The 17,523-nt window shown below is 37.5% G+C and overlaps 2 protein-coding genes across 2 annotated transcripts in view; one reads left to right on the top strand and one right to left on the bottom strand.

Annotated features, from left to right (window-relative positions):
* Window positions 1-107: 107 nt before the first annotated feature.
* LOC111579496 (GRB2-related adapter protein-like) lies at window positions 108-9,678 on the top strand. Its single transcript, XM_023286793.3, has 5 exons — window positions 108-1,074; window positions 1,158-1,255; window positions 1,996-2,115; window positions 7,145-7,454; window positions 8,298-9,678. The coding sequence occupies exons 1-5, from the start codon at window positions 997-999 to the stop codon at window positions 8,469-8,471; spliced, it is 780 nt and encodes a 259-aa protein (XP_023142561.1). The 5' UTR covers window positions 108-996; the 3' UTR covers window positions 8,472-9,678.
* Window positions 9,679-11,506: 1,828 nt separating this feature from the next.
* slc5a10 (solute carrier family 5 member 10) overlaps window positions 11,507-17,523 on the bottom strand; it is a 38,652-nt gene continuing 32,635 nt past the window's right edge. The window contains exons 13-15 of the mRNA XM_023286806.3: window positions 16,424-16,639; window positions 12,389-12,482; window positions 11,507-11,990 (exon numbers count right to left, since the gene is read on the bottom strand). Of these exons, the coding sequence (XP_023142574.3) occupies window positions 11,797-11,990; window positions 12,389-12,482; window positions 16,424-16,639 (504 nt within the window). The 3' untranslated portion in view covers window positions 11,507-11,796. The remainder of the gene's footprint in view (window positions 11,991-12,388; window positions 12,483-16,423; window positions 16,640-17,523) is intronic.

Below are 17,523 nucleotides of genomic sequence, written 5' to 3'. Positions count from 1 at the left end.
TGATGTCATGTTTTGGAACTACTCACCTGTGCATGAACAAGGTGCCTCCTGAACATCTTTTGGGACTTTCTTCAGGTGCAAAGGTCGACAGATTATCTAATTAGAATTTGGTGCCAAAATGTCAGTACAACCCACAAAATACACAACATTTAACATAAATGTCTAATAGGATGTGATATCGACATTTTATTTCCAAAGAGTAAAAAATCACTTATGAACTGACATACAGTGCCGTGGAAAATCTTCTTAAATGTTTCAGATCATCAAATTAACATTTAGATTTATTGAATACTAGACAGAGATAATTTTTAAATGATGATTTATTGAAAACCTGCATCACCCCTTTGAAAAAGTAATTGCCCCCCTGAACCTAATAACTGGTTGGTTCCTTGGCAGCAGCAACTGCAGTTAAATGTTTGTTCCAGCTTGTGATCAGTCTTTTACATCATGGAGGAATTCTGGTCCACTCTTCTCTGCACAATAGTTTTAATTCAGTCACATTAGATGGTTTTCATCCCTTTTAACTTCTTGCCGCAGCATCTCATTTGGTAAAACTGTATACAAACTGCAAAACAATTTATGCCTTTTCTTAAAAATATTTTTGGATCTGGAAAAGAGTGAGTCACCGAGTTAACTCCTGCCCAGATCTGTTATAATAAGAACGCTCTATTTTGGGTGCTTTTCATTCCTTCGCTCTGTCTGGCTTCCACTGTGGCTGATTTCCCTGATGACTGGAAACGCTCCAGTAAAGAGTTTGAAGTGAGTGTGGACAGAGAGGACTGTCGGCTTCTCCACGTGTTCACACCACAATCTCTAACTCGGTCACATGGACGAACAGAGGGACACGCGCAAAAAAAAAAAAACACTCTCCTCGTTAACTAATGAGGAGGACGGGAGCGACTGCACTCGCACAGACACACATTGATTTATTTATTTTTTTCATCACCCCGCAGAGCTGAAGCCACTCTTTCATTCATGCTCTGACTTGTGCTCAGGATGGAGGCTGTGGCTCTGTTCTCTTTCACAGCATCCGAAGCAGACGAGATCAGCTTCCATAAAGGGGACATTATCAAGGTGAGTGAGTAGACGCTGGATGATAATGCATTACAAATGATATGTTTACTTAGAGTAACTGCTTGTGTGCATGTGTGTCATAGGTGACAGAAATGGAGGATGATTCCTGCTGGGTAACAGCAGAGATCCAGGGGCGGCGAGGCTACGTGCCCGAGAACTACATTTCCCTCCTCCCTCATCCGTAAAGAAATCATTCTTCTACTTGTGTTGTACTTAGAAATACAGCAAATTGATTTAGGATGATAAAAAAGTCAATAATTCCTGCTATTTTGATAGAAATGTGCTTATAATCGTGACATCACTGCTTCCTAACATTAATTAAAAAGAAGTACCGTACTTTTGTGTTTTGACCAAAAAGTGCTGTAAAAAGTGATGTTTCGACATTAACTGTGTAATTTCGAGGACTTTTAGAGGCATAAAAAGGTGAATTTGTTCAATATTTCACAAGACAATCAGCAAAAATTAGAGAAAGGTCAGAAAAAAAATCATTATAATTACATATTTTTTATCTGTTTTATCATTTTGTGACTCTTTTTTTGGGTCCAAGCAACTGTTGTACATAACTGACCTGATATTTAAGCAAAAATTTGAGAAGACTCAGTAAAAGTGAATGTAGTTACATGTTTATTGTCTGTTTTATCATTTTGTTATGCCTTTTTGGATCCTGATTTACAAAACTGAGCTACTATTTAAACAAAAATTAGAAAAAGGTCAGAAAAATAAACATAATTATGTGTTTTTTAACATCTTTTTTAATCATTTTGTGTCTCTTTTTTTGGATGACTTACATAACTGAGCTGTATATTTAATTCTGAACGTACCCCTGCTTGAGGCGGTTTAAATAGCAGCATTAATATTTACTTACACTGTCAAAGTATGTTAGCTCAGGAGTCATTTCTGTGGTTGTGTGTTTTGTCGTAGGTGGTTTGCAGGTCCGGTGTCGAGACTCGAGGCCGAGCAGAGACTGCGTTGGCAGGACACCGGAGTGTTTCTGGTGAGGGAGAGTGAATCAGCTCCTGGAGAGTTTTCTGTCTCTGTTAGGTCAGTGAACACATCACGCATGCACACACATGCACACACATGCACACACACACACACACACACACGCACGCCAACAGCATTTAGGATGAAATAAGGGGTTCAGGCTGAAGCTTGAGACTGATGAACTTTGTGAAGTTGCATCTGCTGTACTGCGTCTCTTCATGACCGAGGACGTAAGCATCTGCTGCCGGCTCTGATTATGTGTGCAGTCGGATGTTTGTTTTCCATCTCACCGAACACATTAGCAAGTTACAGCATCCACGTGTCTCTGAGTGTGTAAGGGCTGGCCGAGCGGAGAGCCAGACTATTTAAATATGGTCCGCGACAACCCATTTCACTAAAAATATCACAGCTCTGTGTGAGGAGGAGGACGTGTAATTTGGGTCACCGAAGCAACATGGGACACTTTAATCACTGAGGGTAAATTGATTGTATTCGATAATGGGGGCGTTGCGTAACACCTCATATTCTTTAATTAAGCACAGGTACATTATGCAATCGACATGTCACCGACATGCAGGTACGTACTGTGAACGCATTCAGGCTCAACATCTGTCTGCCTGCAAGGACTGAGAGGAAGGATGAGGTTATAGATACTAGCACAGTGATCAGCAGGAGAGTTAAAAACCCATAAATCAATGTGTGGTTTGTACAGAGTTTGTTGTGCATCTCGATTCCAATTGTTTTGGAGGAAATGTCATATACATGATAAACTTTGGACGTTGGACAACAAACAAGTCACCATGGGTTCTGCTTCTTTCCCATTTTTTTTACTAACTAATCAGTGAATCAAAAATGACCATAAGCATGAATCGAAAACTGAAAAACAGCTTGTATTGAATATATGCATTAAAAATAGGATTTAACTCTACGCTTTGGGATGTTTTACCGTCTTATTTCTTGTCCCCCGACACCCTCCGTAGCCAAATAAAGACTTTATCTGTGTATAAATACTCCATCCGGCAGTTCTTTGTGGATGATTTTGAGCTGTGATGCACATCTTTCTTTTTTTTTTGAGGTATCACAAGAAAAGAGGTCAAATAAACCTCTAAACTGTCTAAGATGCAGAGCACATCTTACATGAAGCTTTAAACGGGGAAATTTAAAAGAAAATTTACAAAAATATCCTGTTTATTTACACTTTCATTGATTTACTTGGTCTTGAACAAAGTTTAGGTTAGTGGTATGTAACACAACTACCAGTACTGAAGGTTCTACAGGAGATCATTGTATTGTAACAAGAATCAATGTTATTCACTTCTCCTGTCAGTGTTTTAATGTTGTGGCTGATCGGTATGCACTGTACACACTGTTTGCATGTGTGGACACTATTGTTTCACAGTTTTGATGCACAAAGCAGTTAAAGACTTGCTTATAAAGCTAATTTGTAGTATGTTGGTGGTAAAACAGCTCCAATAATATCTCACAAAACAAAAATTACGAGTTGAATTTTTGTGAAAATCATTTGTTCCTTCAGTTTAATACCAAAATGAAAGTTTGATTGATGTTGTTGTGTCATTTGGTGTTATTATAAACCATTTTATATTAGTATTTTTTGTACACAGTAATCAGTTAATACAGATTATGGACGTGAGGCACTGCCACCCAGATTCTCCACCCCCTTTTAGAGTTATTAAAGGATTATCTTCATTAGTATAAGGTAGGAACTGACATAACAATCAGTGACACATTAGAAGTAATTCAGAGTAATACGGTAATGCATTGTGCATGTCTGAAAGTGAAACATGTTTTAATTCCTTAAGTAATTACAGCAACAAATTCACACAAACTCCCAATGAAAACAAAAACTAACAGATTAAGTGAAAAGGTGATGCTGCGGCTCACATATAATGAGGATTTTTGTAATGTTATTCTTTCAACTAAATTAGTTTCAATGTTAAATATTGTTCTTGTTCCTTTTGCTTTATTGAGTACTGGATTAGTTTATGATATATTGAAAAATAGTGAATAAAGAGCCTAAAGTTTGGTCTTCAAATGTCTTGTTTTGTCCAACCAACAGTCTAAAACCCAAAGACATTTATTTTTCAACAGAGAATGCAAATTCATCAATAAAGTTTATTTAAAAAAAGATAAAATAACATAAGCTTTGTTGATCCCTCACTGGGGAAATTCACATTGCAGCAGCTGGATACAGATAAGGCCTGAAAGAAGCAGGACAAGAATTACAAAAAGTACATTAAGGCTAAAAAAAAAGATATAAGACAATATACCAAGCATGATGAATCTACATATGTACAAGTAAAAAGCATTATTGCCGGAAAGGGCCAGCATTAAATACTAGTTTTACATTTTGCTGTTGGGAGTAAACTTTGATTGTTTATGAAGAGCTGTAGAGAGAAAAGAGTGTTAACGTATGATGTAGCTCCGGAAGATCTATAGGGGGAAGAAAAACCATGTTCAATGAGGCTGCTGCAAACTGGAAGAGATGTGGCGGAAAAAAACTGCAATTAAGCAATGTTGTTGACTCGGAAGAACTGCAGGATAAACAAACAACACTAACAATGTAGTTGAACTGGAAGAGCTTTCGGATAAAAACTGTTTTACATGATGTGAATCGTTGCAACCTGAAAGACTGTGAAAAAAAATACAATGTTAAACAGTGAAGTATCTTAAACAGCTCTGCGGAGATGTTTTATATCTATATACCCTACCAGTCAAAGGTTTGGACACACCTTCTTATTCAATGCTTTTTCTTTATTTTTACAACTTTCTACATACATACTGAAGATGTCAAAACTATGAAACAAGATATATGGAATTATGTAGCAAGCAATTGTGAAATAACTCTGAATATGTTTAATATTTAGCTTCCACAAAGTAGCCACCCTTTGCTTTGATCACAGATTTGCAAACCTTTGGCCTTCTCTCAATGAGCTTCATGAGGTAGTCACGTGAAGTGGTTTCACTTCACAGATGTGCCTTGTCAAGGTTAATTTGTAGAATTTCTTGCCTTCTTAATGGGGTTGGGACCATCAGTTGTGTTGTACAGAAGTCAGGTTGGTACACAGTTGACAGCTCTATTTGACAACTGTTAGAATCCATATTATGGCAAGAACCAATCAGCTAATTAAAGAGAAACAACAGTCCATCATTAATTTAGGAACAGAAGGTCAGTCAGTCTGGAAAATTGCAAAAACTTTGAATGTATCCCCAAGTGCAGTCACAAAAACCATCAAGTGCTACGACCAAACTGGTTCACATGAGGACCACCCCAGGAAAGGAAGACCAAGAGTCTCCTCTGCTGCTGAGGATAAGTTCATCCAAATCACCAGCCTCAGAAATCACAAGTTAACAGCAGCTCAGATTAGAGCCCAGATAAATGCTACACAGAGTTCTAGTAGCAGACACATCTCTACATCAACTGCTCAGAGGAGACCGAACCAATCAGGCCTTTATGGTCAAATAGCTGCTAAGAAACCACTACTAAGGAAAAGCAAGTGTGATGGTGTAGGGGTGCTTTGCTGGTGATACTGTTGGGAATTTATTCCAAACTGAAGGAACACTGAACCAGCATGGCTACCACAGCATCCTGCAGTGACATGCCATCCCATCTGGTTTGTGTTTACTTGGACCCTCATTTATTAACAGGACAATGACCCCAAACACACCTCCAGGCTGTGTAAGGACTATTTGACCAATAAGGAGAGTGATTGGGTGCTGCGTCAGATGACCTGGCCTCCACAGTCACCTGACCTAAACCCAATCCAGATGGTTTGAGATGAGATGGACCACAGAGTGAAGGAAAAAGGACCAACAAGTGCTCAGCATCTCTGGGAACTCCTTCAAGACTGCTGGAAAATCATTTCAGGTGACTACCTCATGAAGCTCATCCAGACAATGCCAAGAGTGTGCAAAGCAGTATTTAAAGCAAAGGGTGGCTATTTTGAACAATCTAATATATAAAACATGTTTTGACTTATTTCACACTTTTTACTACATAATTCCATATGTGTTCATTCATAGTTTTGATGCCTTCAATGAGAATCTACAATGTAAATAGTCATGAAAATAAAGAAAAACCATTAAATGAGAAGGTGTGTCCAGACTTTTGACTACCAGTCAATATACTAAAGTGTACAACATTCATTTTTTCATAATAATGCAATAATAATAATAATGTTAGGAAACCTTGGGTCCTGGTGTTCATCTAGATGTTATTGTACCATGTACCATGTACCTAAACAATGTTCCAGACCAAGAACACTCCTTTTGGGTAACAACAGTCCCCCAGTAAGACAATGTGCCTCACTACACCTCAAAAACTGATCAAGAACAGCTCTAGGAACACAACCAAGCGTTCAAAGTACTGACATAGCCTCCAAACTCCCTAAATCCCAATCCAGTGGATCATCAAAGGGATGCTTCAGAAAAAGTCCAATCCATCGAGGCCAAATCCAAACCCTGCAACCCACGGGACTCAAAAGATCTTCCTGATGCCTGCCGAACACCACTGGACACCACCAGAGATCCTGTGTCTTTGTCCTGACATGTCAGAACTGTTTGGCTGCACGGAGAACACCTACACAAATGTTACGCTAGTGGTTTTAATGTTGTGGCTGATCGGTGTATGTATATTTGGAAAAGCCAATACAGCTGGTTCTGCCTGTTGTCTTTATGCTAAGTTAACTAGGCGTTGGTTGTAGCTTCACATCAACAGAACGATTTGGGCACGCGATCCTCAAACTCGCCTTAAGAAAACAAATTCTCAAAACAAATATTTTGGTTGAAATCATTTCCAGGGTGGTGGAGGGTGAAATAATATTATTTGTGTGTACAGTTTGAGTTTAATTTTAAATGTATAAATTTGTAATAATTACTTCTTTAGTGTGTTTTAGTGGACATAATACCTGAGATACATCCATAGACGCAGAGGTTTGTGGTCTCATTTTTAACGGCATTGTTACGACTGAATGGATCCTGAACAAAGAAACAATTTGAGGAAAGAAGCAGCAGCAGGTGTCGGTGCACAGATCAGACCTCTCACCTCTCACCTTCTCTTTCATTGTAGCTATGGCGACAGGGTGGAGCACTTCCGGGTCCTGGAGGGCGGTGGTCAGTACTGCATCTGGGACGAGTCGTTCTGTTCCCTTAACCGTCTGGTGGACTTCTACCGAACCCACAGCATCGCCGTGGAGAAGGTGGTCTGCTTCAGAGACCCTCCCTCGTCTCCTCAGCCACTGCTTCACCCAGCTCGTAACCCCTACCCCAACCCCTACAGAAGCAGCTCTCAGGAGTCCATCCCCTCCACCCGACTCCACTCTCACCCCTCTCACCCAGAGAGACAAAGCTCCCCCCGTCGGCTGGAATCAGTTTTGGAGGTATGACAACTCATAAACTTTTGTCAAGACCCATAACAGAGTGTGTCGTTTGTGTAGAGTTTGCTGTTCTATCTGTAGATTGAAAACACCACAGAGGGTTATAGAGGACAAATAAACCTCTAAAAGGCAGAACATATCATATATGAAGCTTTAAACTGGGAAATTACGAGAAAATCTAGTAAAACAGCCTGTTTCTTTACACTGTAATTGTTTTACTTGGTCTTGAACGATGTTAGGTTGCTGGTATTTAACAAATAAACAATACACACTGTTTCCATGGTTGAAAGCATCGAGTTTTGATGCATAAAGCAAGCAGAAAAGCCGCTTGAAAAGCTAATTAAAGCTAATTATTAGTATGTTGGTGGTTAAACACCTCCAATAATATCTCACAAAAGAAAAATGAACAATTGGATTTTGTTTAAAATCATTTGTCTGACAGTTTAACTGATAGCCAAATATATGCCATAAATAAAGTTTGATTTATGTTATTGTGTCATTCAGTGTCATAAAGCAAATATTATGTATATAGGAATCAATTAATACAGATTATGGGTCATCGGTGTGACACTATACACACAGTTTACATGTCTGGACACTAATATTTCGCACATTTTATGCACAAAACAAATAAAAAAGCTGCTTAGAAAGATAATTCTTATTATACTGGTAAAACAGCTCCAATAATATCTCACAAAACAGTTCGACTATAAACCATTTTTTCACTAAAATAAAGCAAATATTAGTATTTTGTGTATGTAGGAATCAGTTAGTACGGACTATAGATGTGAGCAAAATGGGTATCCCCCTCTTTTACAGTAATTTTCTGACTGTTTATTCGTGCAGAAGCCCCGCCTGGCTCACGCCCTCTGTGACTACACCCCCCCTCAGAGCGCCCACCTCCACTTCCTGCGTGGCGACATCATCGACCTGCTAGACTGCTCAAGCTCGCTGAGCTGGAGGGGGCGCTGTCGAGGCCGAGTCGGAGTCTTCCCACCAGATTACGTCCAACCGCTGTAGCACTGATGCCATATCAAACCCTCGACAACATGCTGCCGTAACGCCAACACTTATCAATCAATTTAGTCAATTAATCAATTACCTGAAAGCTAATAGATAGCAATAGATTAAAGGCCCCATCCAATCAGCTTCAAGCTATGCGCTATGGGGTCCTGAGGTTGCAGTATTTTCTGGCAAAGTTGATTATTTCTCATGAGAGATTTTCTGCTTTTCTTAGTGACTGTGGGAAAATGGGTTTACAGAAACAAAATCGAACCACACCCTGATTGTGGGTGTAAAACTCTGAATGATACCTAAAGATGTTAGTCTGTTCTCGCTTTGTTAGTCCTAAATACCTGCTGTGTCATCGGGCAGAAGTGAGTATTCAGAGTAATGCAAAATTTAATGATTTAAGTCAGTTCCAGTATTGAGCAATGGTTGATTAAATTCTGTCATTATTACATGAACAAACAATTCACTGTGGGTTCTATATGTTTCCTGTTTTTTACTGACTAATCAGTAAGTCAAAAATAAAACCTGAAACATAAATTGATAAAGAAATAGTAAGAACAAGAAAAGCACTCAGAGAGCACAGTTCTCTGCCAAGACTGCTCAATCTTTGTATCATTTCCAACAGATGAAATCTTTAATTAAAAAATGATGTTGCGTTGAGCACAGGTGTGTGTTATGCATGTGTACGTTATGTACGGATGCCGAATCGTGTAACCTAAATATGTAGCAGGCGGTAGGAATTGATGGGACTCGGAAAAAGACTCACAATATAATCACCTGTTGCTTGTATCATTTCCGATGGATAAGTCCTGATAAGTCCACATTGGTCGATTTGTGGTCGGACTGCATTCATGTGATCGTCAGCAGGCAGCTGATGCAGTGTTCACGTGTTGTCATAGTTACAGTGATGCCACACCGCTATTTTGCAATGATACAGAAATCTTTAACAAATCCATGGATCCAGACTATAAGCTACGTCACTGCCCAAATTTTATCAGTTGGTCCTTGTGTCATTTCAGACCTTCCCTGAAAATTTCATCTAAATCCGTTAGTCTGTTTTTGGGAAATGTTGTGAACAGACAGACAGACAGATGGACAAACGTACGCTGATCGTCACATAACTACGCCGCGTTCCTTGGCGGAGTAATAATTGCTGCAGCCTCAGAGTGAACCAGCTTGTATTGAATATATGCATTAAAAGTGGAATTTAACATTATGTTTTACTGTCCATTTTTCACCATTTTCTGAGGTTTTACAAATCAAAGCACTAATGAATCAATCCAGAAAATAATCAACAGACTAATCGGCGATGAAAATAGTGACTAACTCAAAGTCGTGATACATTATCAACATTTTAGTCACAATATAGGTGCTACAGTCACTTTTTAGGTAGTGGAAAATGGCATTAAATGAGCTGAACTGGTCCTTTAAAGCTATTTGAAATACTGAAACGGTTTATGTAGAACACAGACGAGTTAAAATAAGACATGTAGGACATCATATTCATGAAAAACTTGGATGTTAGGCTGCAGGGAAACAAACAATCCAGACATCAACATGGGTTGTTTGTGTTTCCTGTTTTTTACTGACTAATCAGCAAATCAAAAATGGCCTGAAGCAAAAATTGAAAATGAAAATAACTCCTGCAGCCTCTGAGTGAACAGGCTTGTATTGAAGTTACGCACTGAAGGTGAAATTTAACTTTAGATTTTGCAATTTTTTATTGTTTTTGCCTCCCAGTGCCCTCCGCAACCAAATAAAGATTTTATGTGGGTATAAATACTCCATCCAACATTTATTTGTGGACGCTTTTGAGCTGTGATGCACATATCTTTCATTTATTTAAAATATCACAAGAAAAATAAACATTTGTCAAGACAATTTTTCACATCTAACACTCAGTACTTAATATTTCTTAAGGAATTACACCAGAATAGTAAGAAAGACACACAGCGCGACATCATAACTTCCTTTGTGAAGCTTTGTTTTTCAGCTGATTTACAATTTTTAGTTCTGATGAATCGTAATAGCAAAAAAATGAATGAAAACCTCCATATTTATACATATATATATATATATATATATATATATATATATATATATATATATATATATATATATATATATATATATATGGATGCATATGAAGCTTCACTCTTGAATATTAAACAAAAAAAACATGTGTTAACTAAATTTGGATGACAGCAACAATTCTAATATAAAATAATATATCATGCCAGGAAAATCTGCAATTTCTGTTGATAAACAAGCTAAATATCATCACAGACACACACACACACACACACACACACACACACACATATATATAATGCAGAAAACATTAACTGAATGAGTATAATTTCAAAATACAATTAAAGTCACATACAAACTAAACCACATATTCTTACTAATATACATTTTTGAGCTTTTAATTTGATGAGATGTTTATTTTACTGTAAATAATAATCCTTTGAAAACTTATTTACATTTTTTTTAAAAAAGCTTTGAAAAGAGGATAAAGTTTAGCAGTTAAAAATGATAAACATTATTAAGTCAATTAGGTGATTAGAAATAATTCCAGTAACTTGCCTTTACAGTTAGTTTACTGCAACTATTACGGGGTTTTCCGAAAAAAGTCTTTAAATGAGTTGATTCTCTAATTTGCATTTAATTGAGATCACAGCTAGAATTCTGATTATTGAAAAAAGCGAAGATAAAAAGCCTTTTTGATTTCATTTCATGTTCAAACAAGAAGTCTAACTGGTGAAACAGATTCAGTGGAACATCCTCTGTATTTTATTTTACTTAGTTTATTTGTTATAAATTAGAGACCTGTGTTTTAAATTAGATTTAGAGATATTTTTAAAAATATTTTTATTGGGAATTAATTTTATGTTTCACTGTGGTGTCATCTAACATTTTATTTTTATGGTAGTTTTTTTTGTTTGTCTGATTTATGTTTGTAATCTTGGCTGTTAAATCCTTTGGGGTGTGTGTCGATGTGTGTGTGTGTCCGTGTGTGTGTGCGTGTCTGTGTCTCTGTGTGTGTTTTTGTGTGTGTGTGTGTGTGTGTGTGTGTGTGTGTGTGTGTGTGTGTGTGTGTATTTTCTACTCCTAAATTTTGGTGATTTTTAGCATTTTTAGTTACATCTATATATTTTTATTAATATTGTTAAATGCACGATGCCTTCAGGGTTCAGCAGAAATCTCCATAAAGATGCGTTTGGTTTTGAACCTCCTGATATAAACAGATCAGTTTTTGCAGGCAGGTGGAGTTTCCAGTTCATGTTGTGGAGCAGGAGGGCGAGGCAGGATGTTAAATCTGATCCTCCACTCAGGCGAAGTAGGCGTACAGAAAAATGTTAATGCTGACCAGGAGGATGGCGTTGACGCAGCAGAACCGAGACCAGAACACACTCTCTCGGACACTGGGAACTCTGGGAGACGGAGAATCCTCCGACTGTCGCACCGCTGCGATACACAATCCTGTCCCACGACCACACATCACCCGCCGGGCTGGTTCAGAGCCTGAAACACACACACATACACACACACACAAAGAGAGAGAGAGAGAGACACCGAGACACACACAGACAAAAACAAAAATCAGAGACATGCACACACATACACACACACAAATCAGAGACACAAACAGACATAATACAAAAATCAGACACACACACACACAGAGGGACATACAGACACACCCACAAAACAAAAATCAAAGAGACACACACATAGAGAGGGACATACACAGACACACACAGAGAGAGAGAGAGAGAGAGAGAGAGAGAGAGAGACACACACACACACACACACACACACACACACACACACACACACACACACACACACACACAGGAAGTTGCTCCAACAACAGCTGAGTGTGCAGATGAGTGTTCATCACATGATGCTGGTTTTATTACCCTGGGAGCTACGGTGGCTGACAGAGGACACTTTCTGCAGAGGGATTTCTCTCTGTGGCTCTTCAGTTATCGTCCACCAGGTGAGGTTACACACCTGGGAGAGCAGGAAAGGCACCAGCATATGATTTACTGACTCACACTTCAGCTCTAACATGGTTTTTTGGACAATATCCTGACTAAAAAGAACCGTTTAAAACTCTCTAAACAATGAACTCAAATATCACCTAGCAGTAACTGAATCACAAGCAATGAAAAACAGATGCTTTAGAAAGACTAGATTGAAAATACAGCATTCAAGATAGCAACTCCATGTAAAAAATAGTAAAAACACCTGAGTTTGCTGACCAAGAAGAACAACAATGTGAGGAATAATCTCCTTAAACAGTTTTCATTTTTGACAGTTTGGTCAATATTTGTGCAATCCTTAGAAATGCTAGAAAATACTCTTTCAAGATGCATTTTCACATTGAATTTTTGCACAAAGTTACTTTTGTAATGTTATGAATATGATCATGTTTTTTATGTAAATTTTGATACCCAAATGTTTCCCTAGGGTTATTATTGTGTTGTCTAGTTTCACGAACACGGTATAAAATGACCACAACTTTCTCAGTTTTTATTCCTGTAGGTCATTTATCTGCATCATGGATCCACTTAAAACAGATTATTTGAAATATACAGATACAGAACACAAAAATACTGTCTGAAAACGTCACTTCCAGAAGCTTTGCAGAATATTCCAGCATGCCAACTGTGGCGACCCTTCGTCTGGACACCAGGTGTTCCTGATGAGGAGCTGAGGGTCGTCACCAGACTGAGCCACACCTGCAATCAGTGGCTCAGCTGCATTTAACTGCTCTCCTCTCCAGTCTAGACGGGGCTGGCTGACAGGAGCTGGTGTCTGTGGAGCTCCAGCCTCACGTGTGGGGTTTTGTGTCGTTTGGGCCTTGACGGCATTGTGGACTGCTTTTAGTTGGCAATAAACCTTTGTGTTTCACCGTACAGTGGTTGTCTCCGAGTTTTTGTTGCAACTGTGGAGCCGAGTTGTAACACAACAATCCAAAGCACACAGCCAAGAGTTTCCAAAGAAGAAAAAAAATGAAAACTATGATGTGAGGGCAGGGGATCTTGCCTGACCTGAATCCAACAGAACACCTCTTGGGTATTTTAAAGAGAAATGTGAAGCAACAACCCCCTCCAGCAAAGAGCAGCTGGAAAATACTGTCTCATAAAAAAGTATTGAACAAAATAAAGATTTGAATGTCAGAAATGAGTTTAGCTAAAAGTACTGACTTTAGTTGCCTTGAGCCCCTACTTGTGGGGCCTGTGTTTTTAATTATCTCAAATCAAAACTGTTGTTTTTTAATTTGACATAAGGCCACATAACCTGCAGTTCACCTCAGAAGGGTGTAATCACTATAAGATGGTACAATTTTGAACAATTTAACATTTAAATGATGCTGCACATGGAGTCATCAGGTCTGGGGAGAAATTAATTGTATTATATATAAACACCTATAAACACCTTCTCATTCAATGTTTTTTTCTCTATTTTTACTGCTACTATGAAGCAAGATATATGGAATTATGTAGCAAACAAATAATTGTGAAATAACTCTAAATATGTTTTATATTTTAGATTCTCCAAAATAGCCACCCTTTACTTTGATTACTGCTTTGCACACTCTTGGCATTCCCTCAATATATATAAATGACGTGTTTATATATTATACAATTAATTTCTCCCCAGACCTGTAAAGCTTAAAAAAACACCATTTCAGGTGACTATATCATGAAGCTCACGGAGAGAATGCCAAGAGTGAGCAAACCAGTAAATCAAACAAAAGGTGGCTATTTTGGAGAATCTAAAATATAAAACATGTTTTGACTTATTTCACACTTTTTCGTTCACTGCATAACTCTATATGTGTTCATTCATAGTTTTGATGCCTTCAGTGAGAATCTATAATGTAAATAGTCATGAAAATAAAGAAAAACCATCAAATGAGAAGGTGTGTCCAAACTTATGACTTGTGGTGTGTATGTAGCACACCCATATCTTTCTATTGATATGAAGCTATGACCAACAGCTAGTTAGCTTAGCATAAAGATAACAGACAGAAACAGCTGGATTGGCTTTTCCAAATATAGATATAGATACAGATATATACAAAAGAAATATACAATTTATTTTACAAGCTTATGTATGAAAATTAATCCATTACCAGAGGTACTGACTGTCCTTATTTAGGCAAGTGGTGCATTTGAGGTCATGATGCTTTCATTACTGATTTCTTAATGAGATCTGACACTAATAAATATAAATCTATCTATATCTATATCTATATATCTATATATCTATATCTATATATATCTATATATATCTATATATCTATATATCTATATATATCTATATATCTATATATCTATATATCTATATATATATATATATATATATATATATATATATATATATATATATATATATATATATATATATACATATATACATATATACATATACATATATACATATATACATATATACATATAGTTACAGCTGTGGCTGTATTTTGTAATATTGTGTTTGTAGTTTGGATCTGTTTTATTGTCTGGGAGTGGGTGTTCTGTCTTTGTGTGGATCTTTGTCTCGTCCTTGTTTTCTGTGTGAGTCATCTGTCTTGTTAGGTTGTAGTGGGTGTTCTGTGTGTGTGTGTGTAGATCTTTGTGTGCAGGAGGTGGAATTGGCGGCAAGGCGGACGACGCTGGTTGGCTGTTGCCCCTTTGAAAATGTCAGCGGCTGGCAGTGGAGTGGAGCCACTCTGACAGCAGGCCCTTTTTCACGTTTTTCCCAGACTCAAACCAATTTACTTGATACCTGTGTTTTCTTTGTTAGGATAAGCTAGTGTTGTTTTTTGTTTGTTAGACTTAGGTTTTCTTTTTGTAGTAGTTTTGTTGGATAGTTTTTTTGTTTGAGTGCTTAAATGCCTCTTTAGTTTGTATCCAGTTCTGTTGTTGTTTGAATAGCCCATGAAGTGGCCTGTTTCATTTTAACATATTGTAAATAAACCTTTTTGTAATTTTCTTAGAACTTGTTAATTGTTGTTGGGGACTGGGAAAATATTAGTTTTTCATTTTTTTAAAAAAATATTATGCTACACAGCTTCAGCCTAGACGGTGCGTAACATATATATATATATATATATATTTGAAAATGCCATCCAGCTGTTTCTGCCTGTTGTCTTTATGCTGAGCTGAGCTAACTAGTTGTTGGTTATAGCTTCATATCAACAGGAAGCTATAGGTGTGCTATCATCAAACTCTCTTCAAGAAAACAAATTCTCAAAACTAATATTTTATTTGTAATCATTTCCAGTGCCGAGGAGGGTGAAATATTCTTCAGCTATACAGTTAGTGTTTTAAATGTGTAAATAAATTTTATCCACAGATAATTCTAGTAATAATTATTTACTTAGAGCAGTGTGTGTGTTTTAGTGGACATAAAGTAGTAGTTGTGATTAGCTGTGTGTATGTACAAGGGAGCATACAGATGAATGTGGTGATGGTCTGAACATGTGAGGTTACAGATGATGAATGTGATAAATGTGTGAATCACACCGTTCTGCTTAATTCCTTTGAAACCTGGTAAGACGAAGTGTTTCATCAGAAAGGCTGATGTTTGCAGTTAGAGTTCATTTGCGGGTTGGAGTGAAATCATGTGTGACAAATGGGTCAGCAGCTATAACAAAATGTCAAATGTAAAGCCTTTAGTTAGTCATTCTGTTCTGTGCAACAATAGTTCAACTGTATGGTAAGATTTTGAGCTCAGTGTTGATCTTTTGGATTTAGATGGGAATGTCATCTTTAACATGGAGGCCGAGCTTCAGATAATCTACTTTCAGATGTGCAGGTGTTTTTACCTGAGGTTGATTTTTAGTAGAAAACATTACATTACCTACATATCCTCACCTCGCTAATAGTTTGAGTATTTATCAAGCTATTGTGTGTGTGTAATACCAAACTATGTGTACATACCTGCTCGTGGGTGGGCGGTGGCGTGAGCAGTGAAACCACGGCAACCACGATAGCGGTGAGTCCACACAGCAGGATGGCGAAGTGGAGGTAGTGGACGCTGCGTAGCACCGTGGGAGCTGAATCCACGACGCCACATCGGTGTGGAGGGAAGGCGAACTCCAGCACCATCCGACACACTCCCACCACCAAACCCACCATCAGGCCCCAGAACGCACCCTGAAAACACACCCAGAGGAAAATCTTACCGCTCCAAGTTTGTTCTTCTGCGGCTCGCGAGACAGCGTTGTGATTCTCATTTCAGTCTTGTTTTAGTTTGGATTTAGTCTGATCTGTTTCTCATATTTTTCTCCTAAAATTCACCAGGAGATATAGGTGAGAAAGGAGGAGAACAATTAGCAACAAGAGTCAAACTTGAGATTTCAAGGAGATAATTCAACTAATGGATCAATTTTTTTTGTCAATTGAGCTATATGTGAACTTTGTATGAGCTTTATTTTATGTAAATATGATACAACCACTTTATTAAATTATACCGAGTCTTCCTAATGTTTTGTCAAACCTTCAGGCCGAAAGATCATAGTTTCATTGGTGTACTTTGCAACAAAATAAACATGATTATTGTATAAAGAGTCTCTCATCAGTATACATTTTCACTGTAATTATCAAATATTTGTATCTGCAGTCTTGTTTCTGTACTCAGCTGTTTCTTTCTAGTAATTTCTGTGGTAGTTATAGAGATATGGACACAGTTGAGATTTTATTATTTTTTTTACTTTTGCACTGAAGTTGTGACTCTTGTTAATCTTCTCAACCCTAAAACTAAGCCCTTCTTTTGTTTTCATGTATTCAACAATTGACTGGTAACATCAATGCATACCTAAAGGTAAAATGAGGAATGTGATGCATATCAGTGGAAGCAAAGTCTGATCATACAGTAAATACATCCCAAAATCCATAGAATTTATACCAGTTTTTAAGAGACATTGTGAACAGAAACTTGAAGTTGCTTCCAAATGTTTCCCCTGTAGTGTACACATTGATGCATATATATATATATATATATATATATATATATATATATATATATATATATATATATA

The sequence above is a fragment of the Amphiprion ocellaris genome, chromosome 4, assembly GCF_022539595.1.
Source record: "Amphiprion ocellaris isolate individual 3 ecotype Okinawa chromosome 4, ASM2253959v1, whole genome shotgun sequence".
Classification (NCBI taxonomy): domain Eukaryota; kingdom Metazoa; phylum Chordata; class Actinopteri; family Pomacentridae; genus Amphiprion; species Amphiprion ocellaris.
This window is presented reverse-complemented; position numbering and strand designations above follow the sequence as displayed.

Coding starts and splice junctions, on each gene's coding strand:
- LOC111579496 (XM_023286793.3), top strand. CDS start 997: ATGGAGGCTGTGGCTCTGTTCTCTTTCACAGCATCCGAAGCAGACGAG. Junction 2,116..7,144: donor GAGTTTTCTGTCTCTGTTAG/GTCAGTGAACAC, acceptor CTTTCATTGTAG/CTATGGCGACAGGGTGGAGC. Junction 7,455..8,297: donor GGCTGGAATCAGTTTTGGAG/GTATGACAACTC, acceptor TTATTCGTGCAG/AAGCCCCGCCTGGCTCACGC.